Genomic DNA, 26,476 nt, shown 5'->3' on the forward strand with positions numbered 1-26,476 from the left:
GGTGCCTTGTCAGTTTCTGTTCATGTCTTCTACTTCTATCTTATCGAGAAGGAAAGAAAAGAAAACAGATTTTCAAATTTAAGATCATTTTCATAATCGATGTTAAACTAAAGGAATTAAGCACAGTATAGTAATATTAATAAAGTCTTATGAGTGTGAGTATGAATAGTCCAAGTGTGAATGGAATAAACTCATATTAAAATGAGTATGAGTAGGAATAGTCCAAGTGTGAATGGATTAAACTCATATTAAAATGAGTATGAGTAGGAATAGCCCAAGAATGGAACGTACTCATATTAAAATGAGCATGAGTATGAATAGTCGAAGTGTGAATGGAATACACTCATAATCATAGCAATTTATGGCCAACAAATTACGCATACGCCCGCCAATTTGTGCGTGTGTTGTGTGTGTATTATGACCGCGTTTCCGGTTGTTATCAAACCTCGATGTGTGCGATTTGTGCGATGTGTGTGTTGTGTGTGTGTGTGTGTGTGTTTGAGTATGCCGGAGTGCATTCTGCAGACGTGGGTCATGGCCACAGTCACCAGTCACGACAACGGCAAAGGGAACGACAACAGCAACAGCAAAAGCCGTGTGCCGTGTGGCGGAGTTTCACTTTCATGCCCGCAAATAGACAGAGACAGAGAGACAGAGAGAGAGAGAGAGAGAGAGAGAGAGAGAGACAGCGAGAGAGAGAGTGAGAGAGAGAGAATCGGGATGATAAACAACAAACGCAATGGGCGCGAGAACTTGCACTCAGCCTCATTTCGTCTTGCCAAACAGTCGGCCAGGCCAACACCATTGGCAATGGGCACCCACTTGACACTGGTGTTGCCTCTGCCACTGCCACTGCCGCTGCTGCTGGTTGCAAGCGTCATCCACTTGTAACACATTCGCATTGCCAGTTTGTTGGCCAGAAACGCGCCACGGACGCGACTTGTTCGCTATTCACGACGACGACGACGACGACGACGTCGACGATGATGACGCAATATGCACCCCCAACATACACAGACACAACACACACACACACTGACACATGCGGGAGAGTTGCAGTTCCTCTCCTAGTCTTGTCAAGAGTCGTGCGCTCGGTTCTTACTCCAAATGCCGATTGCAATTTTGCAACCCACTCCAATTGTTGCAAGTGCATTTACCTCAACTTGAGTGCTGGGTTGGGTGTTTGCTGGCCTTATAGCCTTTATGCCTTGCCCCTTGGCTGGATGATGATGATTCGTGTGCGTGGCCTGATTTCGTCGATTGGCCTTGCATGCCAATAAATTTCAGTGTCAGTTCAGCATCTTTGTTGTTGTGTTGCCACCAATGTTGCGGCACTCTGCACCATACAACTGCACCTGCACCTGCACTTGCACCTCGACCCCTGCTCCTGCTACCTTGTGCCTTCTGCCTCATGCCTCCTTCTGCTTGACTTTCATCCTCATTCTCGTGTGTGTGTGGCCAGTGAACCCGTGATTTGTTTGGCTGGCTAATTGCAGGCGATTTTCGGTGGTTGATTAACTGATAGCTGCATACCCAGAATGACCCAGACTGACCCAGACTGAACTCGAATGACCCAAATCTTAAGAGACCAACTCAAGAGCCTCGAATATGTAGTGCGAGCTCAATTAACTTTTTTATTTGTTTATTTCATGTCAACTAGGCTTAGTTGACTACGAAAACTACAAAAAGTAAGAAATTCATTAAATTAAATTGAAAATAAACTTTAATGTTTCGATATAAAAATTTAATACATACATACATAGAGTAGATGTAAGGTATATTAATATATTTCATTGATTGAAGATATTTGATATTTGAATCAAGGTTATTTAAGGAACTACGACTTAGAATTTGTGCACCGATTCTTTATCTAACATTAACCAATTGTTAAGTTTTTTGCGGAATGAAAATATGGTAAATAAGATATCAAAGGTGAAAGCTGAATAAATATTATGCAAAACAGAATTAGTTAAGCAAGCGAAACAATTTTTAAGTTCATCAACTAGACAATAAATTATTAGAGCTGAAAACAAGAACAGATCAACAAACTGTCTACATAGATGAACCGATTTGACTTAGGATGAAAGTGAAAAAATTAACGAAAATAAAAATAAATAAAAGAAAAATAGTAATTAATTAAAGAAATTATTCTCATAATATACAGAGGAATGACTTTATATAAACTTGATAATTAATTAATCACAAATATGTATGTACAAATAAAATAGTATAAGATGTAATCAACTTGATTTGAGTCACATAGATCACAAGATCTCGACAGCCAGCGACCAATAAGAATTAAGAGTCAGAAGTTCGCGCGGAAAGTTCAAACAATAAATCACACGATCGACGGAGCCAAACAACATTAAGAGTCAGAGTTACAAGCGAACTGAGTGTAAACAAAAAATAATTAATTGAACAACTTGTGAGGCTAATCCACTTGACAAACTTTTTTATATGCTAATACTGTAATAATTGAATGTGAATAGCATTTATCTTCACACACATATGTGCATGCATGTGCAAATTCACACACACATATGAGATTTAACTGTCTGCTTTGAAAAGACCTTAACTTTTAATATATCAATATTTTCCTATTTATTTCACTTTTTACTAATTTTTATTCATTTTTACTGATTGCGTGTCTACAAAAATTAACTACAACAACAACAACAGAAATGCTATGTTTACTCACCAAACAAATAAACAAAAACCGTTAATTTTGCTAAATACTTTCAATATTGAGCGAGAGAGAGAGAGAGCGAACAGAAAAAAAAACGAACGAGCTTTCTGTCTCAGTCCTGTGCTCTCTCTCGTCCCTAGCAGACACACACAGACACACGAACACATGTGTAACAATGCCGGCAGCCCGACTCGTGCTTTTGTCTCGTGCCGAAAAAGGAGAGAAGTTGGGAGTGTAAAAGCGAGATGACGGCGGGTCAGTAGCAAACTTACGCCACACGCCGTTAGGTGGCCCTGTCGTGAATGCGGCAGCCGACACGGACACAGACATAGACGCGCTTCACATTCCGCACTGGTCTGGTGTGGGGCTGTCGCAGTCGCAGTCTGCAGTTGCAGTCTGCAGTCGCAGCGACGTCAGCGCATGCAGTGCAACGGTAATCGGCAGTTGGGCACACACTCCCATTCTTACTCCCCAGCCTAGCCAGGGCGAACAAATACAAGCATTTGTGTTTTTCTTCTTCTTTGTTTTTTTTTTTATAAATGCCGCCGCGCGGGAATCGCATTCAGCTCGTCTCTTCTGACTCACTGACGCTGCAGTGTCTGTGTGCGTGTGTGTGTGTGAGAGTGTGTGCAAACACGTAGCACTAAAGAAAGGAAAAAGCGTATGCCAAAATACAGTTGCACTTTCACATTGCTGTCCAGCCGATCGGCTGCGGCGACAACGTCGACGTCAACGTCGGCAGCGGCATTTCTTTGCCTTTGTCTCCGGAGTTTGATTTATTGTGTCACGAGCTCAACCGAAAGCCAAAAAAAAAAAACAAAAAAAAAAACAAAATGAAAATCAAATAAAAGTCCGTGGGTTACCCGAGTGAAAGTCCAATTTTTGTCACATTTAATAAAGATGTGCCCGATTCTTATTGTTTTACGACACTTGTCCAAAACTGCGGTGCTTGTCTCTGTGTGTGTGTCTGTGTGGGCGGGCATGTGTACTTATGTGTTTGTGTTTGTGTGCGCTTGTGTTGCTCTCTCAATTAAAAGCGACACTAATTTGCGTACTTAGTGAAAATCGATATGGCTAAAAATTTGCCATTAACGCGACACTTTTGCACCGTTTTTATTAGCTCATTGTTGTTTTAGACGTGTGCATAAATCAAATGTTTTTGATTTTGTGACGAATTGTACAGCAATTTCGTTGAAATATTGTTATAAAATAGCGCACAAGCAAAGCACACACATAGACACAAACACACACATGCATGCTGGCAGGACAACCCTAACCTAATCACAATGTGCCGACATACTGAAAGCGGGCAGTTGCACAGCGGTTCAAGTTGCCGAAAAATAAATATTGTTAGAAATTAATTTTTGGCGTAATAAAATACGAATTGTAAATAAATGCAAATAAAATCAATATATACATTTTGTGAATAATATTGGCGATGATTTCTTATTTCGTATGAATTTAATTCGAGCAATGCATGCAGTTTGTGCAATGGAATTAGTACCACTGTGCTCGGTAGTTTTGTGCTCGTGCCTTTTTCGTATTGCGCGCAGGTTTGCCGCTCTTTTTATAGCTGCTCACGCTGCCGGCAAATATGTATGTGTGTGTATATGTGTATGTATGTACTAGCAGTCTATGCATTTGAGTGTTTGTGTGTGTGTGGGTGGGTATGTGTGTGTGAGTAGGATTGTGAGTGCGCGTTTGAGCAGTCAAAATAATAACAGCGGCTGCGTTTTCACTTTTCATTCACAAGTAACTGTAAAAATTTAAGGTCTATTCGAAATATCTCTTTTTGATTTAACCTTACGACACAGGTTGCCCCACAAATTGCATACCTTTCTAACAATATTTTATACATTTTAGTATTTATTTATCATATAATTTTACTAGTCTGCAAATTGCTAAATATTCCTGAAAGACGAGTTGATCATGTTCAAATTTATTTGAAGTTATTAAAATTCGCTGTTATTAAAATTATTATTATAATTATAATTATAATTTTTTGCACTATTATTATTATTTTTACAATAATTTTATTAGTATTATTATTAATTCGTTCATAAATCTCCAAATTTAGGAGTAGTTAGCTAAAGCAAAATTCAAATTTGATAAGAATTCGCATAAGAATTTTAAGGTATAGAATCCAAATAGATTTATCTTAACTGTCTGCTATGGTATTAATTAGCAAGCTTTAAGTTTAAACAGAGTTTAAGAAATTAAATATTTCAAAATGAATTTATGATTTCCCAGAATATATATTAAATTGAATATTTTCACCTAACAATTAGAAGTTTAAATAATTTGCCATATAAAATAATCGGTGACCTGTTCAACTTTCAGTCGCTCCGACGTAAACGCCGCACAACTAATCTTCCGTTCCACCCGCATTCCTTGAGGAGGAGCCGCACAACGAACGCACAATGAATTTTACACCGTTTGGCAACACTTTTCCGGGGTTGCCGCAGTTTACGACGACAACGTCGCCACTGGTGTCGACGGTCTCGACTGCTGCTGTCGCCGTCGGCGATGCCGATGTGACTGCGGCCAACAATCAACAGCAACAGCAGCAGCAGCAGCAACAGGAGACTGCCAGCAGCAGCAATCGCTACCAGCAACATCAACAGCAGCAGCAGCAACAACAGCAGCAGCAGGTGACGTCATTGACGCACTTCAGTCAAGCGAGCAGCAGTGGCGCCGCTGGCAACAAGTTTCGTAGCGGGCAGGAGGAGGCATTGCAAGGCGATAAATACAATGGGCATTTGGTTGCAACAGCCACACAGCAGCAACAGCAACAGCAGCAGCAGCAACCGCAATATGCAACTGTTTATACGGCAAGTGCAACGACAAGCGCCGTGGATGCGTTGCAGGCGAGTGGCTCTGGTCAGCAGCAACAGCAGCAGCAGCAGCAGCTGCAACAGCAACAAGTGGTGGCGCCACAGGAACTGACACAGGATCTATGCAATGCCATATTACAACAACAAGGTGAGTTTGGACAAACAGTTCCCCATTTAAGCCACTTAATGATCTCCCTCCCTTCCTTGCCACAGTGCTACAAAATACCTCCTGGCAGACGATCACGCCCGGCACCACAGTTGCCGATTACCTCTCGCATCTTCCGGCCAATACGTTGCCACTATCGCTGCACCACTTCCTCAAGTACTCCGCGGAGAACATCAAGAAGGAGAACCAACAGCAGAATGTGGTACGACTTGTAAATAATATTCACAAAGAAATCTAGCTAAATTTTTGGTAAATCGCCCTAAATAGAAAAACTTTCTATATTTTTTAAATTAATTTAAATATATTTACAAAATGTGAATTCCGAAATAGAGAAAGTTTGTCTCGGCTTTTATGTATTAAATATATTGCTTAATAATAATAATAAGAGTAACTAAAATGATAATACAACAATTCCAATGTATACTTGCTGAATAATAGGATGATTAACCATCGAATGGCGATTTACTAAAACAGGCGATTTTTTGTGATTAAATGATTCGAATAATAAAAACTCCTTAAACAGGTGCTGCAGGTGCAGACGGGACCAGGTGCTGCCATTGGCATCAATACGATTGGCACAACAACAACCATCAGCATACCTCAGCAGGAGCAGCAGTCGCTGCATCAGCAACAACAACAACAGCAACAACAACAACAGCAGCAGCAGCAACAGCAGCAACAACAGCAGCAACAGCAGCAGCAGCAACAGGCAACATTGCAACTGGCAACGGAGGCGGCAGTGGCAAGCAGTTCGACAGCGGTCAGTGGCGTCAAGAAGAAGAAGCGCAAAAAGCGCTCCAAAGAGCGTAAGCCCAAACTGCGTCCGGGCGAGATACGAATGAGCACCGCTTTGGATGGGAGTCCATTGTACATGTGTCCCGAATGTCATGTGGCATATCCCGAACCGGAGCTGCTCGAGGTGCATCTGGTGGGGCACAACCTGGAGCGACGTTATGTGTGCGACATTTGTCAGGCATCGCTCAAGCGTAAGGATCATTTGACGCGCCACAAGCAATCGCATAATCCGGAAAGGCCCTACATTTGTACGGTGTGTCTGAAGGCCTTCAAACGCAAGGAGCAACTGAGTCTGCATTTTGTCATCCATTCGGGCGAGAAGCGGCATCAGTGCCAGGAGTGCGGCAAGGGTTTCTATCGCAAGGATCATCTGCGCAAACACACCCGATCCCATATTGCGCGACGGGTCAAGGCCGAGCTGAATAGTCATGTGCGGCGCGAGAATGGCACCAGTATGTTGCAACCGGTTGTCACAGCGGCAACAGCCGCTGCCGTCCAGCATGCCAACCAGCAACAGTTGCAGCTGCAACAACAGCAACAACAGCAGCAGCAGCAGCAGCAACAGCAGCAACAGCAACAGCAGCAGCAACATCACATTGTCGTCAGCCAGCAACAACAGCAGCAACAAGCAACTGGTCAGCAGCAGCAACAGCAAATGTTAAATTAGCCAAATGATTTTTGTAAAGTCAGTTAAAGCAAAATTCAAGAAGCAAACTCCTTGCCACACTTTTTGACAAACAGGCAAGTGGCAGCAACTGTTGCCGCTGCTTAAAATTAAAATCCAAAAAAATACAACTTTCGGTCCACGCAATTTAATTGACTCACACAAATCGGATGTACACACACATATATATATAACCATATATATATATGGCAACAAATATCGTTGACGATATTTGGCAATGCAATAGCAAATATTTCAAACACTGTACAATTAATTCCTAGGAAACAATACGTGACACAAACTTAATCGTAAAAGTGCTATAAAACTGGGACCATAATCTTGTTTAACTTATTCTTTGTTCGAATCAATAATGCTATATTCTTAATTCATTTGTATTTTAAGCTTTAGTGCAGAAGACAAAGGTGATAGTATTGTTAAAAAAACGCTTATTTGATGTATATATAATTTGGGACATAAAACTGCCAACTTTTTAATTTGTCTATTTTATAATTTAAAAACTACTTTTTGTAAGAAATAGTGATCCCTTTCTAAACAATATATTAAGCAAAATACCTGCACAATTTGAATCCATCAAGTATCAAGTATCAAGGTCCCAGTGCGCCGATGTGATATTCTGATCGGCCGATTTGCCACAAAGTACTTTAAGACAAAATGTGCAAAGATATTACTATAATTTTATATCGCGAATCGCGTATTTTAGTGAAATGTATTTTTGTATAAATCGAATCTATGTACAGATGTATATATATATATATAAATATATATATATACACAAACACGGTGTAAATGCAGCAAACTATTTATGTACTCTAAATACCGAATGAAAGAAAAATAAAAAATGAAATTTAGTTCTAAGTACGAATTAGATATTATGAATGTACTACAAAAACTTTTGATAACACCGATTAAAACATTTGTAAATACAATATTGTTGGGATAATTATTTTCATTTGTGGCCATTTCTTCTGTTGGCCCTGCCTCCATCTGTGGTTGCTGACACATTGCAGTCAGCGTCGGCAGCATGCACCTCCTGGATATAACCAAACTGATACCGATCCTTGACTATAACTGCATGCTGCGAGATGAAACAGGTGTACAGAGGAAAAAGCCTAGCGAGGACAATGAATTTCGTTGAAGTTAACTGCTTCTGCTGTTATCCTTTGTCACATCAGTTGGCCTCATCGGTTGGCTATTTATCATATTTAATTTCAGTATACAATTTGATGTTGTTTTTCTTGAATATTATGAATTAATACTTATCATGTTTTATTATGCACCATTTATTATATTCAATCAAGTAATCAATACAATTATATTTAAATATTCATGTAAATGTATGCAGGTTTTTGTGTATGTATATGTATGCATGTATGTATGTATGTGTTTTTATTATCATATGTACGTGCTGTTCTTAATATATATACTGAATTGAATGAGCCATGCCTGCGTACAGCTTAAGTAAAGTTATTTAAAAAATACACGTAAGTTTAAGGTTAGTGTATGAAATTGTGGAAAGGTACTTCTACTACGTGGAGGGTATAGTAGATAGTGGAGTAAAGAGTAGAGAATAGAGAGTAATGGCTACATCGCAGAGATTTGCAGATAATGATGAGTCATCAAGTCTTACGTCAAAAATTTGCTGCTTGAATATTAACTCATAAATCTGCTAGTTTGTTTTTTTTAATGCTAACGAACAGCTGCTTAAATCAAAACAAAATGTGTTCATGTACTATATATATATATATATATATATATATATAAACGTATAGATGTGTGTGTGTGTTTGAGTGTGTGCCTACTGCTGGAGACACTTGCTCACTGAACAGTTTGCTGTTTTGTTATTAGTCGCACATAATGTGTGTATTTTTGAGTTTTTGTTTCTGTTTTTTTTTGGTTAGTTTTGTGTTTTTGTTTTGTTTTCGTTGCGAAAAGAGAAATTTAATCACTGTACAAAAGAAGACCAGGGCCTGCTGCCTTCGATTTCTACGGTCCGCCCAAATACTTTCGCTTCTGATCATCCATATAATCGCGTGTGGATAATTGGATGGCTCGCTGCAGCATCTCGCTCTCATTGACGCCTGCAAGGAATCGATTGTAATATATATGTATATGTATATGTGTTTAGAAGTACGGCATTTACAGACCCTCGTAGGAGGCTTCGAGCAGCTCCTGATAGAAACTGGAATAGCTCTGTTTGGCCGGCGATTGTGCAGCATCGACACGCTTTGGCGGCGACTGCGATGACTGCTTCGAGGTGCATGGCCGCTGTTCCGCTTCCGGGGTGTGTGCACGCGGCGGTGTTGTTGGTGCCGCCGCCGCGTCACGCTTGGGACTCTTGCGCTGCGGCGTCTCCAGCACTTCCACCACACTACAAGCAGAATACATTTAATATACAAGTATATATGAGATAACGATATTTGCACACATGGACAATAAAATAGATGTAATGAAAACAAATTGTGCACTTTTAAAAAAGTGGAAATATCATATACAAAATACAATGTATCTAAATTGTCTACAAAATGCAAAGAATTCCATATTAAATTAACTAAAAACAGTGCTTGGAGCCAAGTTATTGTCTGCACATCAATTTAACTGTCCAGTTGTGTATTTATAACTATTATTGTACCTATTATTGGCTGCCTCACGTGCCTCATGGCGACGTTTCTTGCTGCCGCGCAGCCCATTGCTGCGACGCTGCGATTTGCTTAATTTACTGGAGGAGGAGGTGGAGGAAGAGCGTTGTGATGCTGTTGCTGCTGTGTTGGGCGAGGAATTGCCACCGCAGTGGCCCACAGAGCTGGTGCTGCTCATGTCCGTGGCATCGCTATCGTAGCCCCCCAGTTCGTTAACCTCGGACGGCAGCTTGTGCGTAAACTGGCTAAGCGTTTTCGGTGACAGCGTAAAACCAACCGTGGCTGGGCCCTCATCATCGACGCTGGAGGAGGAGCTGCTAAGCGTAGCTGCAGCACTTTTGGCGTTTGTATTGCTGCCGGTCACACTGCTACTGCCGCCGATGCCGCCACCACCTCCGCCGCCACCTCCTCCATCGCTTGAGTATTTGGAGGGCGAGGCATCCGAATCGGTAAGCGCCTCTGCCGACGTCACTGTCGACGATGTGGCCGAGCCGGCGGCTGTGTTGTTGCTGCCCGAACGTTGCATATTATCACGACACCATTGCAAATAGGATTCGCGTGCGATTTGCTCCTCGATGGCCTCATTGGTGGCTTCCCAGTCTGTAGTCTTTAGCTTATCCTCGAACATGGTCTGGTTTGGCAAGCAGTAAGTATTAATTTAAAAAAAAAGTGCTGGCTACTTGGCTTGTCATTCAACTCACCTGTTCAATTTCGAGCTGTTCGCTGAGACGCACTGCCTCCTTGGTCTGAATCTCGGGCTTGTAACCAGCCAAGCCCAAGCCGACTCCGACAGTGGCATTGTACGGATCCAGTATAGCATTGTAGTGTGAGCCTCGCTGATAGGATAGACGCAGTGGTGGATAACCAGCTTGCGATTGCTCCGAATTGAAGATGTTGATGGGTGCTGCCAGCGTATCAGAATCAGAATTAGTAATCAGTTCACTAGCAGAATTAACTATATATATATGAAATAAGATCTATACGAGATTTGCTCACTCTAACAATTGTGATTTTGATATTATATTACTATTATAAATATATCTATATTTATATTGACTCACTCGACTGATAACAGTAGACTTCGACGGGGCGACTGTATATCTCTGAAATGGCCTGGATCTCGATGTGATTGCCATGTGCATCGCGTGCCCGTTTACGCTGGATGTAGCCATTGATGTCCTCAGTTACAAACTGACCAAAATACTCGCGATTCTCATGCTGTAAGCAGGCATATTAATTATCTATAAACACATATTTATATAAATAATTAGCGATATTACAATATAATCCATGGTGTGCTGCCGTGTGACATCGTGCATGCCCTCATCCCCGTAGATTTGTAGCGATATGGAGCGAAAGAGGCATGCGCCATCCTCCTCGACCGGTTTCAGTTCGTAGCCGCGCTTCTCCATACACTTGGCGAACTCCTCGTCGCGTCGCTGCCATTCCTCGACTGAAATGGTGCGCTCTTTGGGCTGGGAATGCTCATCGCCGCTATTATAGCCAGAGAATGTCTCCTCGTCGGCCTTAAGCTGACTCCCCCCAGCGGCTGGCGATAATTGGGCCTGCTGTGTTTTGGGCACGTTGGCACAGCCCAGACCCAAATGCTCGGGTGATTTGCGACCCACGGCGATGGTCGGACTGCTGTTGCCTGTGGCTGTGGCAGCAGCGACAGCTGCCACCGCTGATGAGTGTGGACTGCTGCTGCATTTGCTGGTGACGCCGGCAGCGTTGCCACCCACAACAGCCGGATGATTTAGGTTGAGTTTCTCGCGCTCTAAACGATCGCGTTTGTGATGATGGGCATGGCTTTCGAGATGTTCGCGACGCTTCGAGCGAGTGCTGTAATAAATAGAGAGAATAACCAATTAATATAAAAATACAATCTAGATTGCATAAATAAATCAGCTTAGCATTTTATATAGATCTCGGTATGATTATATACATATAATTTTAACTATTTTATAGCTAAAATTATAATGCATTTGTCACGAATCAAGATTGCATAAATAAACCAGCACAGCTGTTAATACAGTTATAGTATTATTTGCTTATAATGCATTATTTTAAATGATAATGCTGTAATAATGCTTATGTTTTTAAGGCACATCTGTATAAGTTGCAGCATTTACTTGATTGCCAGATGGTTGCAAGGTGTTTACTCCATAGAATCGACACTCACCTTTTGTGTGGACTGCAGCGATGTGTGCGCGTTAGCTCATCGTAGACTTCACCACGCCGTTGTGGACTCTGTGTGGAATCAAATACATATATTATATATCACGTGTATATATATATATATATATATATATATGCATATGAAATGCAGTCTGACGTACCTGTCCGTGCCCATCGATGACGACATTGCGATGGGTTTGATTGACAACCGATTGCTCGATAGCGACCACCTGACCAGCGGCATGGGCATCACTGGCATCCGCATCGACGACACGCTTGCCAGCGGGCGCACTAACTGGCTTGATTGTCATGCTGTGGTCGCTGCCTCCTAGCTAACAACAAAATGAGAGACGACTCCAAATGCACCTGTCTATCTGCTGCTGCTGTTGTTATGCGACGACTTAAATGGAAAATTTTGCTTGCTGTTGTTTTTTGTGGCCAGCTCAGAATTAGATTTTTCTGCTGCGTATGTGTGTGTGTGTGTATGGGTGTGCGTGTGTGTGTGTTTGTGTATATGGTATCACTTTTAAACAGAGTTCTTTGTTGGGGGCGGTGAATGGGGCGTGGGAAAGAAAGATTCCCCGTTTGACGCAGTCAATTCTTCAATAATTCGTTTTTGCTGTTGAATGCCCCTTGAATTTTGTCTATGTTTTAGTATTTATTTTTTGTAAGCATACAGCTATGAAATCAAATACATAGCCAGATTAAATGGTGAAAATTTTGTGATTTTCATTTGGGTTTGGTATGTGTGTGTGTATATATTTGTGTGTGTGTGTGGTGTTTGTTCGCAATCGTCTTTGTCTCTGCACTGTTGCAGAAACGATTAATTAAACACGTCTAGTTTGCTTAGTTGTTGTAATATATTTGCACTGTTCCTTATCAACAAAAACAAAAAACGTATTTATTAGTTGCGTGAATTAGTTATGATTTTTTTTGTTGATTTGTTATACACGTAAATCCAGAAAAGTCACTTCGATTTTTTATTTACAGCAGCCAACAAATTTGTCAGATGCGCACGTTATGCTTCTTCTTGCAGTTTTTTCTTCTTCTTTTTTTTTGGGATTTTTTAGGCATTTTCAATGGGCCAGCTTGAGGCGACATACGGTGAACATCTGATTAAAAACGGTATTTGCCCTTAGTGATGGCATTTTTGGCTTTTTTACGGTTACATTTAAGGTATTGTTACGGTGAGTTTTTTCTACTCTGATTTTGACATTGTATTTCCATATTAACTAAACAGTTAAGTAAATATTTTCTATCAATTAGGAATGCGTACAATAATCAGGGAAACAGTTGAGCGAAAATTGAGATTTCTTGTTTGCTTCTTTCTTATTATTAAAAAGTTAAAATAAACATACTACTCACATAAATACTTGAACTCTATAAATGCGTTCAGTATGTTCCACAGATTTCCCAATTTATTAGATTTAGTTTACATGTTCATTGTGGCAGTACTAAGACTGTAACAAATCATCTGTAACTTAACTGCAACTTGTATGTAGTTAACATATAAAATCGATATCGATCGATATCATCGGTGTGATCACAAGCCAAGTATAAATTAGTTTTGACTGCTACACTATCTAAATGAAAAACAGTAGTAAATATATTGATTTGCATACACGTTTATTTTAAGTAATTAAGAATCAGAGCTGTCAAATATTTTATACATCCACATAAGCAATTATACATGCGTTATTTAACGATAGACTCCGGCACCCCATTGAGGTTGATAATAACCCCATGCGGGGTTATGTTGCATCCAAGGTCCAGACGGTCCCCACATATACGGATAATGCCCAGTTCCGTAGCCCATGCCTCCTTGTTTCATGCCCGCTAAATATCCCATTCCTTGCCCGGGACCAGGGTTAATTTGCGAATTACCAGTTTGGGATGATAACATCATATTTCCAATGCCGCCCAGAATACCAGTTCCGATTCCTGTGCCTCTTTGATTCATGCCAGTGGTATATTTAATTCCAAGCCTGTGTCCAGCATTTATCTGCGAATTACCAGTCTCGATTTTTCCTTCATTGGATGCTGATATGGTTTCTCGACCTTTCTTTACGATCTTTCCAATAACGCCCAGAACACCTGGCTGATATGAATTATCTTGTGACGTGCTCGTATGCTTAGTCAAAGTGGAAGAGTCGGAATTGAAACTCACATCGCTTCGGCCGATGCCAACTTCAATGGTATTTCCAGAGCCCGAACCTAGAACATTTCCTGTCGTACCCGAAATCTTAGTAGACGAAATTACTGTTTTTGAAGTAGATCCGTCTTTGGCAGGTGCAGATTGAGCGGTGTTTCCAGTTTCGACAACAGTCTTAATTTGTCTGGAAGTACCTTCAACAACAGGAGTAATAGATGAACCAGATCCCTCAGAAGTTGTCGTGGTTGTAGTTGTTGATGAGCTGGATTCGCGGGTGTTGGCACCTCCAATGACCTTTATGATATTTCCAATAACGCCCCGATCACCATTTACAATAGTTCCAGAGTTAGAATCTAGAGCAATCTGTACTTTCGGACCAGAACCCTTACTCGACGAGCTAGACTTCTTCGACCATGAGCTCGAAACTACAGTTTTTGAGTTAGCTCCGTCTTTGGCAGGTGCAGATTGAGCAGTGTTTCCAGTTTCGACAACAGTCTTAATTTGTCTGGAAGTACCTTCAACAACAGGAGTAATAGATGAACCAGATCCCTCAGAAGTTGTCGTGGTTGTAGTTGTTGATGAGCTGGATTCGCGGGTGTTGGCACCTCCAATGACCTTTATGATATTTCCAATAACGCCCCGAGCACCATTTACAATAGTTCCAGAGTTAGAATCTAGAGCAATCTTTACTTTTGGACCAGAACCCTTACTCGATGAGCTAGACTTCTTCGACCATGAGCTCAAAACAGTTTTTGAATTAGATCCGTCTTTGGCAGGTCCGGATTGAGCAGTGTTTCCAGATTCGATAACAGTCTTAATCTGTTTGGAAGTACCTTCAACAACAGGAGTAATAGATGAACCAGATCCCTCAGAAGTTGTCGTGGATGTAGTTGTTGATGAGCTGGATTCGCGGGTGTTGGCACCTCCAATGACCTTTATGATATTTCCAATAACGCCCCGAGCACCTTTTACAATAGTTCCAGAGTTAGAATCTAGAGCAATCTTTACTTTCGGACCAGAACCCTTACTCGACGAGCTAGACTTCTTCGACCATGAGCTCGAAACTACAGTTTTTGAGTTAGATCCGTCTTTGGCAGGTCCGGATTGAGCAGTGTTTCCAGTTTCGACAACAGTCTTAATTTGTCTGGAAGTACCTTCAACAACAGGAGTAATAGATGAACCAGATCCCTCAGAAGTTGTCGTGGTTGTAGTTGTTGATGAGCTAGATTCGCGGGTGTTGGCACCTCCAATGACCTTTATGATATTTCCAATAACGCCCCGATCACCTTTTACAATAGTTCCAGAGTTAGAATCTAGAGCAATCTGTACTCTCGGACCAGAACCCTTACTCGACGAGCTAGACTTCTTCGACCATGAGCTCGAAACTACAGTTTTTGAATTAGATCCGTCTTTGGCAGGTCCGGATTGAGCAGTGTTTCCAGATTCGATAACAGTCTTAATCTGTTTGGAAGTACCTTCAACAACAGGAGTAATAGATGAACCAGATCCCTCAGAAGTTGTCGTGGTTGTAGTTGTTGATGAGCTGGATTCGCGGGTGTTGGCACCTCCAATGACCTTTAAGATATTTCCAATAACGCCCCGAGCACCATTTACAATAGTTCCAGAGTTAGAATCTAGAGCAATCTGTAATTTCGGACCAGAACCCTTACTCGATGAGCTAGACTTCTTCGACCATGAGCTCGAAACTACAGTTTTTGAATTAGATCCGTCTTTGGCAGGTCCGGATTGAGCAGTGCTTCCAGATTCGACAACAGTCTTAATCTGTTTGGAAGTACCTTCAACAACAGGAGTAATAGATGAGCCGGATCCCTCAGAAGTTGTCGCGGTTGTAGTTGTTGATGAGCTGGATTCGCGGGCGTTGGCACCTCCAATGACCTTTAAGATATTTCCGATAACGCCCCGAGCACCATTTACAATAGTTCCAGAGTTAGAATCTAGAGCAATCTTTACTCTCGGACCAGAACCTTTACTCGACGAGCTAGACTTCTTCGACCATGAGCTCGAAACAACAGTTTTTGAATTAGATCCGTCTTTGGCAGGTCCGGATTGAGCAGTGTTTCCAGATTCGACGACAGTCTTAATCTGTCTGGAAGTACCTTCAACAACAGGAGTAATAGATGAGCCGGATCCCTCAGAAGTTGTCGTGGTTGTAGTTGTTGATGAGCTGGATTCGCGGGTGTTGGCACCTCCAATGACCTTTAAGATATTTCCGATAACGCCCCGAGCACCATTTACAATATTTCCAGAGTTAGAATCTAGAGCAATCTTTACTCTCGGACCAGAACCTTTACTCGACGAGCTAGACTTCTTCGACCATGAGCTCAAAACAGTTTTTGAATTAGATCCGTCTTTGGTAGGTCCGGATTGAGCGGTGTTTCCAGATTCGACAACAGTCTTAATCTGTCTGGATGTACTTTCAACAACAGGGGTAATCGATGAGCCAGATCCCTCAGAAGTTGTCGTGGTTGTAGTTGTTGATGAACTAGATTCGCGGGTGTTGGCACCTCCAATGACCTTTATGATATTTCCAATAACATCCCGAGCACCATTTACAATAGTTCCAGAGTTAGAATCTAGAGCAATTTTTACTTTTGGACCAGAACCCTTACTCGATGAGCTAGACTTCTTCGACCATGAGCTCGAAACTACAGTTTTTGAGTTAGATCCGTCTTTGGCAGGTCCGGATTGAGCAGTGTTTCCAGATTCGACAACAGTCTTAATCTGTCTGGAAGTACTATCAACAACAGGGGTAATCGATGAGCCAGATCCCTCAGAAGTTGTCGTGGATGTAGTTGTTGATGAGCTGGATTCGCGGGTGTTGGCACCTCCAATGACCTTTATGATATTTCCAATAACGCCTCGAGCACCTTTTACAATAGTTCCAGAGTTAGAATCTAGAGCAATCTGTACTTTCGGACCAGAACCCTTACTCGATGAGCTAGACTTCTTCGACCATGAGCTCGAAACTACAGTTTTTGAATTAGATCCGTCTTTGACAGGTCCGGATTGAGCAGTGTTTCCAGATTCGACAACAGTCTTAATCTGTCTGGAAGTATCTTTAACAACAGGAGTATAAGATGAGCCAGATCCCTCAGAAGTTGTCGTGGTTGTTGTTGTTGATGAGCTGGATTCGCGGGCGTTGGCACCTCCAATGACCTTTAAGATGTTGAGATGAGATGCCGTTGAGCCGGATTTGTCAGTGCCGTTATCTTCAACAAGCTCGTCGGACTGAATAATTGGGTAACTGGAAGTGTCTTTTACAACGGGATCAACCACTGAACTGGATTTCTCAGATCCTTCAGAAGATGTTGTGGTGGTTGTCGTTGTTGTTGTCGAGCTGGATTGATGCGAGCTACCACCTCCAACAACAGTGTCTCCGCCGGATGTTGAACTGGATTTAGTTGATTCTTCCGAAGATTTTGTTTCTTTCACAACGGGATCAACCAATGAGCTCGGTTTCTCAGATCCTTCTGAAGATGTTGTAGTGGTTGTCGAAGTTGTTGTCGAGCTAGATTGTTGCGAGTTACCACCTCCAACAACAGTGGATTTAGTTGATTCTTCCGAAGATGTTGTTTCTTTCACAACGGGATCAACCACTGAACTGGATTTCTCAGATCCATCTGAAGATGTTGTAGTGGTTGTCGTTGTTGTCGTCGAGCTAGATTGTTGCGAGTTACCACCTCCAACAACAGTGGATTTAGTTGATTCTTCCGAAAATGTTGTTTCTTTCACAACGGGATCAACCACTGAACTGGATTTCTCAGATCCTTCTGAAGATGTTGTGGTGGTTGTCGTTGTTGTCGTCGAGCTGGATTGTTGCGAGCTACCACCTCCAACAACAGTGTCTCCGCCGGATGTTGAACTGGATTTAGTTGATTCTTCCGAAGATTTTGTTTCTTTCACAACGGGATCAACCAATGAGCTCGGTTTCTCAGATCCTTTTGAAGATGTTGTAGTGGTTGTCGAAGTTGTTGTCGAGCTAGATTGTTGTGAATTACCACCTCCAACAACAGTGGATTTAGTTGATTCTTCCGAAGATGTTGTTTCTTTCACAACGGGATCAACCACTGAACTGGATTTCTCAGATCCATCTGAAGATGTTGTAGTGGTTGTCGTTGTTGTCGTCGAGCTAGATTGTTGCGAGTTACCACCTCCAACAACAGTGGATTTAGTTGATTCTTCCGAAGATGTTGTTTCTTTCACAACGGGATCAACCACTGAACTGGATTTCTCAGATCCATCTGAAGATGTTGTGGTGGTTGTCGTTGTTGTCGTCGAGCTAGATTGTTGCGAGTTACCACCTCCAACAACAGTGTCTCCGCTGGATGTTGAGCTAGATTTAGTTGATTCTTCCGAAGATTTTGTTTCTTTCACAACGGGATCAACCAATGAGCTCGGTTTCTCATATCCTTCTGAAGATGTTGTGGTGGTTGTCGTAGTTGTGGTCGAGCTAGATTGTTGTGAATTACCACCTCCAACAATAGTGGATTTAGTTGATTCTTCCGAAGATGTTGTTTCTTTCATAACGGGATCAACCACTGAACTGGATTTCTCAGATCCATCTGAAGATGTTGTGGTGGTTGTCGTTGTTGTCGTCGAGCTAGATTGTTGCGAGTTACCACCTCCAACAACAGTGTCTCCGCCAGATGTTGAGCTAGATTTAGTTGATTCTTCCGAAGATGTTGTTTCTTTCACAACGGGATCAACCAATGAGCTGGATTTCTCAGATCCTTCTGAAGATGTTGTAGTGGTTGTCGTAGTTGTTGTCGAGCTAGATTGTTGTGAATTACCACCTCCAACAATTGTGGATTTAGTTGATTCTTCCGAAGACTTTGTTTCTTTCACAACCGGATCAACCACTAAACTGGATTTCTCAGATCCATCTGAAGATGTTGTGGTGGTTGTCGTTGTTGTCGTCGAGCTAGATTGTTGCGAGTTACCACCTCCAACAATAGTGGATTTAGTTGATTCTTCCGAAGATGTTGTTTCATTCACAACGGGAGCAACCAATGAACTGGGTTTCTCAGATCCTTCTGAAGATGTTGTAGTGGTTGTCGTAGTTGTTGTCGAACTAGATTGTTGTGAGTTACCACCTCCCACAACAGTGTCTCCGCCAGATGTTGAGCTAGATTTAGTTGATTCTTCCGAAGATTTTGTTTCTTTCACAACGGGATCAACCAATGAGCTGGATTTCTCAGAGCCTTCTGAAGATGTTGTAGTGGTTGTCGTAGTTGTTGTCGAGCTAGATTGTTGTGAATTACCACCGTCAACAATGGTGGATTTAGTTGATTCTTCCGAAGACGTTGTTTCTTTCACAGCGGGATCAACCAATGAGCTGGATTTCTCAGATCCTTCTGAAGATGTTGTAGTGGTTGTCGTAGTTGTTGTCGAACTAGATTGTTGTGAGTTACCACCTCCCACAACAGTGTCTCCGCCAGATTTTGAGCTAGATTTAGTTGATTCTTCCGAAGATTTTGTTTCTTTCACAACGGGATCAACCAATGAGCTGGATATCTCAGATCCTTCTGAAGATGTTGTAGTGGTTGTCATAGTTGTTGTCGAGCTAGATTGTTGTGAATTACCACCGCCAACAATAGTGGATTTAGTTGATTCTTCCGAAGATTTTGTTTCTTTCACAACGGGATCAACCACTGAACTGGATTTCTCAGATTCATCTGAAGATGTTGTGGTGGTTGTCGTTGTTGTCGTCGAGCTAGATTGTTGCGATTTACCACCTCCAACAAAAGTGTCTCCGCTGGATGTTGAGCTAGATTTAGTTGATTCTTCCGAAGATGTTGTTTCTTTCACAACGGGATCAACCAAATGGGCTGGGATTTCTCAGATCCATCTGAAGATGTTATGGTGGTTGTCGTTGTTGTCGTCGAGCTAGATTGTTGCGAATTACCACCTCCAACAACAGTGTCTCCGCTGGATGTTGAGCTAGATTTAGTTGATTCTTCCGAAGATGTTGTTTCTTTCACAACGGGATCAACCAATGGGCTGGATTTCTCAGATCCATCTGAAGATGTTATGGTGGTTGTCGTTGTTGTCGTCGAGCTAGATTGTTGCGAGTTACCACCTCCAACAACAGTGTCTCCGCCGGATGTTGAGCTAGATTTAGTTGATTCTTCCGAAGATGTTGTTTCCTTCACAACGGGATCAACCAATGGGCTGGATTTCTCAGATCCATCTGAAGATGTTATGGTGGTTGTCGTTGTTGTCGTCGAGCTAGATTGTTGTGAATTACCACCTCCAACAATAGTGGATTTAGTTGATTCTTCCGAAGACGTGGTTTCTTTCACAACGGGATCAACTACTGAACTGGATTTCTCAGATCCATCTGAAGATGTTATGGTGGTTGTCGTTGTTGTCGTCGAGCTAGATTGTTGCGAGTTACCACCTCCAACAACAGTGTCTCCGCCGGATGTTGAGCTAGATTTAGTTGATTCTTCCGAAGATGTTGTTTCCTTCACAACGGGATCAACCAATGGGCTGGATTTCTCAGATCCATCTGAAGATGTTATGGTGGTTGTCGTTGTTGTCGTCGAGCTAGATTGTTGTGAATTACCACCTCCAACAATAGTGGATTTAGTTGATTCTTCCGAAGACGTGGTTTCTTTCACAACGGGATCAACTACTGAACTGGATTTCTCAGATCCATCTGAAGATGTTGTGGTGGTTGTCGTTGTTGTCGTCGAGCTAGATTGTTGCGAATTACCACCTCCAACAACAGTGTTTCCGCTGGATGTTGAACTGGACTTAGTTGATTCTTCCGAAGATGTTGTTTCCTTCGTAACGGGATCAACCACTGAACTTGATTTCTCAGATCCTTCTGAAGATGTTGTAGTGGTTGTTGTAGTTGTTGTCGAGCTAGATTGTTGTGAATTACCACCTCCAACAATAGTGGATTTAGTTGATTCTTCCGAAGACTTTGTTTCTTTCACAACGGGATCAACCACTGAACTGGATTTCTCAGATCCATCTGAAGATGTTGTGGTGGTTGTCGTTGTTGTCGTCGAGCTAGATTGTTGCGAGTTACCACCTCCAACAATAGTGGATTTAGTTGATTCTTCCGAAGATTTTGTTTCTTTCACAACGGGATCAACCAATGAACTGGATTTCTCAGATCCTTCTGAAGATGTTGTGGTGGTTGTTGTAGTTGTTGTCGAACTAGATTGTTGTGAGTTACCACCTCCCACAACTGTGTCACCGCCAGATGTTGAGCTAGATTTAGTTGATTCATCCGAAGATTTTGTTTCTTTCACAACGGGATCAACCACTGAACTGGATTTCTCAGATCCATCTGAAGATGTTGTGGTGTTTGTCGTTGTTGTCGTCGAGCTAGATTGTTGCGAGTTACCACCTCCAACAACAGTATCTCCGCCGGATGTTGAACTGGACTTAGTTGATTCTTCCGAAGATGTTGTTTCCTTCATAACGGGATCAACCACTGAACTTGATTTCTCAGATCCATCTGAAGATGTTGTAGTGGTTGTCGTAGTTGTTGTCGAGCTTGATTGTTGCGAGTTACCACCTCCAACAATAGTGGATTTAGTTGATTCTTCCGAAGATTTTGTTTCTTTCACAACGGGATCAACTACTGAACTGGATTTTTCAGATCCTTCTGAAGATGTTGTAGTGGTTGTCGTAGTTGTTGTCGAGCTAGATTGTTGCGAGTTACCACCTTCAACAACAGTGTCTCCGCCGGATGTTGAGCTGGATTTAGTTGATTCTTCCGAAGATGTTGTTTCCTTCACAACGGGATCAACCACTGAACTTGATTTCTCAGATCCTTTCGAAGATGTTGTGGTGGTTGTCGTAGTTGTTGTCGAGCTAGATTGTTGTGAATTACCACCTCCAACAATAGTGGATTTAGTTGATTCTTCCGAAGATTTTGTTTCTTTCACAACGGGATCAACTACTGAACTGGATTTCTCAGATCCTTCTGAAGATGTTGTAGTGGTTGTCGTTGTTGTTGTCGAGCTAGATTGTTGCGAGTTACCACCTCCAACAATAGTGGATTTAGTTGATTCTTCCGAAGATGTTGTTTCCTTCACAACGGGATCAACCACTGAACTTGATTTCTCAGATCCTTCTGAAGATGTTGTAGTGGTTGTTGTAGTTGTTGTCGAGCTAGATTGTTGTGAGTTATCACCTCCAACAACAGTGTCTCCGCCGGATGTTGAGCTGGATTTAGTTGATTCTTCCGAAGATGTTGTTTCCTTCACAACGGGATCAACCACTGAACTTGATTTCTCAGATCCTTCTGAAGATGTTGTGGTGGTTGTTGTAGTTGTTGTCGAGCTAGATTGTTGTGAGTTACCACCTTCAACGACAGTGTCTCCGCCGGATGTTGAGCTGGAGTTAGTTGATTCTTCCGAAGATGTTGTTTCCTTCACAACGGGATCAACCACTGAACTTGATTTCTCAGATCCTTCTAAAGATGTTGTGGTGGTTGTTGTAGTTGTTGTCGAGCTAGATTGTTGTGAGTTACCACCTTCAACGACAGTGTCTCCGCCAAATGTTGAGCTGGATTTAGTTGATTCTTCCGAAGATGTTGTTTCCTTCACAACGGGATCAACCACTGAACTTGATTTCTCAGATCCATCTGAAGATGTTATGGTGGTTGTCGTTGTTGTCGTCGAGCTAGATTGTTGCGAGTTACCACCTCCAACAACAGTGTCTCCGCCGGATGTTGAACTGGATTTAGTTGATTCTTCCGAAGATATTGTTTCCTTCACAACGGGATCAACCACTGAACTAGATTTCTCAGATCCTTCTGAAGATGTTGTGGTGGTTGTTGTAGTTGTTGTCGAGCTAGATTGTTGCGAGCTACCGCCTCCAACAACAGTGTCTCCGCCGGATGTTGAACTGGATTTAGTTGATTCTTCCGAAGATTTTGTTTCTTTCACAACGGGATCAACCACTGAACTGGATTTCTCAGATCCATCCGAAGATGTTGTAGTGGTTGTCGTTGTTGTCGTCGAGCTTGATTGTTGCGAGTTACCACCTCCAACAACAGTTTCTCCGCTGGATGTTGAGCTAGATTTAGTTGATTCTTCCGAAGATTTTGTTTCTTTCACAACGGGATCAACCAATGAGCTCGGTTTCTCAGATCCTTCTGAAGATGTAGTGGTTGTCGTAGTTGTTGTCGAGCTAGATTGTTGTGAGTTATCACCTCCAACAACAGTGTCTCCGCCGGATGTTGAGCTGGATTTAGTTGATTCTTCCGAAGATGTTGTTTCCTTCACAACGGGATCAACCACTGAACTTGATTTCTCAGATCCATCTGAAGATGTTATGGTGGTTGTCGTTGTTGTCGTCGAGCTAGATTGTTGCGAGTTACCACCTCCAACAACAGTGTCTCCGCCGGATGTTGAACTGGATTTAGTTGATTCTTCCGAAGATGTTGTTTCTTTCACAACGGGATCAACCACTGAACTGGATTTCTCAGATCCTTCTGAAGATGTTGTAGTGGTTGTCGTTGTTGTCGTCGAGCTTGATTGTTGCGAGTTACCACCTCCAACAACAGTGTCTCCGCTGGATGTTGAGCTAGATTTAGTTGATTCTTCCGAAGATTTTGTTTCTTTCACAACGGGATCAACCAATGAGCTCGGTTTCTCAGATCCTTCTGAAGATGTTGTGGTGGTTGTCGTTGTTGTTGTCGAGCTAGATTGTTGCGAGCTACCATTTCCAACAACAGTGTCTCCGCCGGATGTTGAACTGGATTTAGTTGATTCTTCCGAAGATGTTGTTTCTTTCACAACGGGATCAACTACTGAACTGGATTTCTCAGATCCATCCGAAGATGTTGTAGTGGTTGTCGTTGTTGTCGTCGAGCTTGATTGTTGCGAGTTACCACCTCCAACAAAAGTGTCTCCGCTGGATGTTGAGCTAGATTTAGTTGATTCTTCCGTAGATTTTGTTTCTTTCACAACGGGATCAACCAACGAGCTCGGTTTCTCAGATCCATCTGAAGATGTTGTGGTGGTTGTCGTTGTTGTCGTCGAGCTAGATTGTTGCGAATTACCACTTCCAACAACAGTGTTTCCGCTGGATGTTGAACTGGACTTAGTTGATTCTTCCGAAGATTTTGTTTCTTTCACAACGGGATCAACCAATGAGCTCGGTTTTTCAGATCCTTCTGAAGATGTTGTAGTGGTTGTCGAAGTTGTTGTCGAGCTAGATTGTTGCGAGTTACCACCTCCAACAACAGTGGATTTAGTTGATTCTTCCGAAGATGTTGTTTCTTTCACAACGGGATCAACCAACGAGCTCGGTTTCTCAGATCCATCTGAAGATGTTGTGGTGGTTGTCGTTGTTGTCGTCGAGCTAGATTGTTGCGAATTACCACCTCCAACAACAGTGTTTCCGCTGGATGTTGAACTGGACTTAGTTGATTCTTCCGAAGGTTTTGTTTCTTTCACAACGGGATCAACCAATGAGCTCGGTTTCTCAGATCCTTCTGAAGATGTTGTAGTGGTTGTCGAAGTTGTTGTCGAGCTAGATTGTTGCGAGTTACCACCTCCAACAACAGTGGATTTAGTTGATTCTGCCGAAGATGTTGTTTCTTTCACAACGGGATCAACCACTGAACTTGATTTCTCAGATCCATCTGAAGATGTTGTAGTGGTTGTCGTAGTTGTTGTCGAGCTTGATTGTTGCGAGTTACCACCTCCAACAATAGTGGATTTAGTTGATTCTTCCGAAGATTTTGTTTCTTTCACAACGGGATCAACCAATGAGCTGGATTTCTCAGATCCTTCTGAAGATGTTGTAGTGGTTGTCGTAGTTGTTGTCGAGCTAGATTGTTGCGAGTTACCACCTCCAACAACAGTGTCTCCGCTGGATGTTGAGCTGGATTTAGTTGATTCTTCCGAAGATGTTGTTCCTCACAACGGGATCAACCACTGAACTTGATTTCTCAGATCCTTCTAAAGATGTTGTGGTGGTTGTTGTAGTTGTTGTCGAGCTAGATTGTTGTGAGTTACCATCTCCAACAACAGTGCCTCCAGATTGAGCGGAGTTCCCAGACTCTACAACTGTTTTACTCTCACTTTTAATAACGTTGTCAAACCGACCGGAAGATCTGGGAATCGTTTGTCTAATAGTGTTTATGATCGCTTCAAATTTATCGGTATTCTGCCCAGCTCCCGAAGAATCCGCTGATGAGGTAATCCGATTATGAGCACAGTCATCATCATGCGTAAGAACTAATTTACCGAAAAGTCTATCCAAGAGCCACAAGCGAATATCTTTACGAATGTCTAAAAGAGTTTGTCTCACACTTTCACAACACGGTGTATTGGCTGCCGGCTGAGCCGTTAACTTCTCGGTGCTCAAGGCAGTCTCCTTGTGAATGGTAGCACCCAATGCGAGTGCCACGAAAGCGCCCAAGAGGGCAATACAAAATATACGCATGGCCTCCGAATTACCAATGCTCAATTTTATCTGTAGGCCAAAGCGACTATTGGGCCCCTTATATACTTCCCAAAATTGTTCAGGTTTGTTGACATTCTATTTTGACTATTTGCGTAGATGCTTGCATTGTTGCAAAACATTTGGTACTTCTATTGTTCGACACAAAAAAAAAATAGAAAATAGCCGCTTGATACTGAACTCGTGCTCCTAAATAGAAAAGAAATAAACACTTGTGCAAAATATTTGCTTAAAGCTTAAATTAAACAATTGTCTGACTTTCTTAGTCTTTACGTAAGTCTGATATATTCTTTGGCAGTACTACCTCCATAGAAATATTTGAAACAAGTAAGAATGCTGTTTCAAATCGCGTTAGCTCGAGTACGATATACCCCTGGAACCCAGCTTTTAAATATTCTAGTCTTCTTTTTTTTGCTAAATTTTCCTTTAATAGTTTTGCACACACAAAGCAGGTACATGCACAAAAAAAGTAAAAACAGGAAGTTATCTGCGAGGAGTATATGAGAAGTTATATTCCAAATTTGAAGTCTCTCGACCTTATAGTCTCAAAGATACGCGTGTTTATGCAGATGGACATGGCTATATCGTCTCGGCTATTGATCCTTATCAAGAATATGTATACATTATGCTTTCTTCTGCTCGTTACATACATTTTCACAAAACCATCAAACCCTTTTTACCCATTTTATTTTTACCCAAGTGGTTCAGGGTAAAATTAGGCACTTGATACTGAACCCGTGCTCCGAAATAGAATAGAAATAAACACCTGTGCAAAATATTTGCTCAAAGCTTAAATTAAACAATCGTCAGACTTTCTTAGTCTTTACGTAAGTCTGATGTATTCTTTGGCAGTACTACGATGTCGAATTGGTCGCAATTGCCAG

General features: G+C 42.0%; 3 protein-coding genes across 4 annotated transcripts; 1 reads left to right on the top strand and 2 right to left on the bottom strand.

The window, feature by feature from the left end:
• The first annotated feature begins 3,016 nt into the window (after positions 1-3,016).
• On the top strand, positions 3,017-8,064 carry LOC6557738 (transcription factor SPT20 homolog). Its single transcript, XM_032743106.2, has 5 exons — positions 3,017-3,119; positions 5,027-5,668; positions 5,734-5,888; positions 6,210-6,309; positions 6,379-8,064. The coding sequence occupies exons 2-5, from the start codon at positions 5,107-5,109 to the stop codon at positions 7,146-7,148; spliced, it is 1,587 nt and encodes a 528-aa protein (XP_032598997.1). The 5' UTR covers positions 3,017-3,119; positions 5,027-5,106; the 3' UTR covers positions 7,149-8,064.
• An 846-nt stretch (positions 8,065-8,910) lies between these two features.
• Positions 8,911-12,997, bottom strand: LOC6558128 (OTU domain-containing protein 5-A). Of its 2 annotated transcripts, none has more exons than XM_001984702.3 (8): positions 12,142-12,997; positions 11,985-12,052; positions 11,083-11,644; positions 10,864-11,020; positions 10,504-10,706; positions 9,796-10,433; positions 9,311-9,534; positions 8,911-9,244 (listed from the first exon to the last, which is right to left on the bottom strand). In XM_001984702.3, the coding sequence occupies exons 1-8, from the start codon at positions 12,289-12,291 to the stop codon at positions 9,150-9,152; spliced, it is 2,097 nt and encodes a 698-aa protein (XP_001984738.1). In that variant the 5' UTR covers positions 12,292-12,997; the 3' UTR covers positions 8,911-9,149. The 2 variants fall into 2 exon arrangements, with proteins under 2 accessions (XP_001984738.1, XP_043071549.1); XM_043215614.1 differs by having other exon boundaries at positions 9,176-9,244; positions 9,307-9,534; positions 12,142-12,935.
• A 682-nt stretch (positions 12,998-13,679) lies between these two features.
• LOC6558684 (serine-rich adhesin for platelets) lies at positions 13,680-25,574 on the bottom strand. The gene is made up of 4 exons (XM_043215350.1): positions 25,038-25,574; positions 24,225-24,991; positions 19,974-24,185; positions 13,680-19,920 (listed from the first exon to the last, which is right to left on the bottom strand). Exons 1-4 carry the CDS (start codon positions 25,572-25,574, stop codon positions 13,680-13,682), a joined length of 11,757 nt encoding a protein of 3,918 aa, XP_043071285.1.
• Positions 25,575-26,476: the final 902 nt, after the last annotated feature.

The sequence above is a fragment of the Drosophila grimshawi genome, unplaced genomic scaffold, assembly GCF_018153295.1.
Source record: "Drosophila grimshawi isolate 15287-2541.00 unplaced genomic scaffold, ASM1815329v1 contig_44, whole genome shotgun sequence".
NCBI lineage: Eukaryota > Metazoa > Arthropoda > Insecta > Diptera > Drosophilidae > Drosophila > Drosophila grimshawi.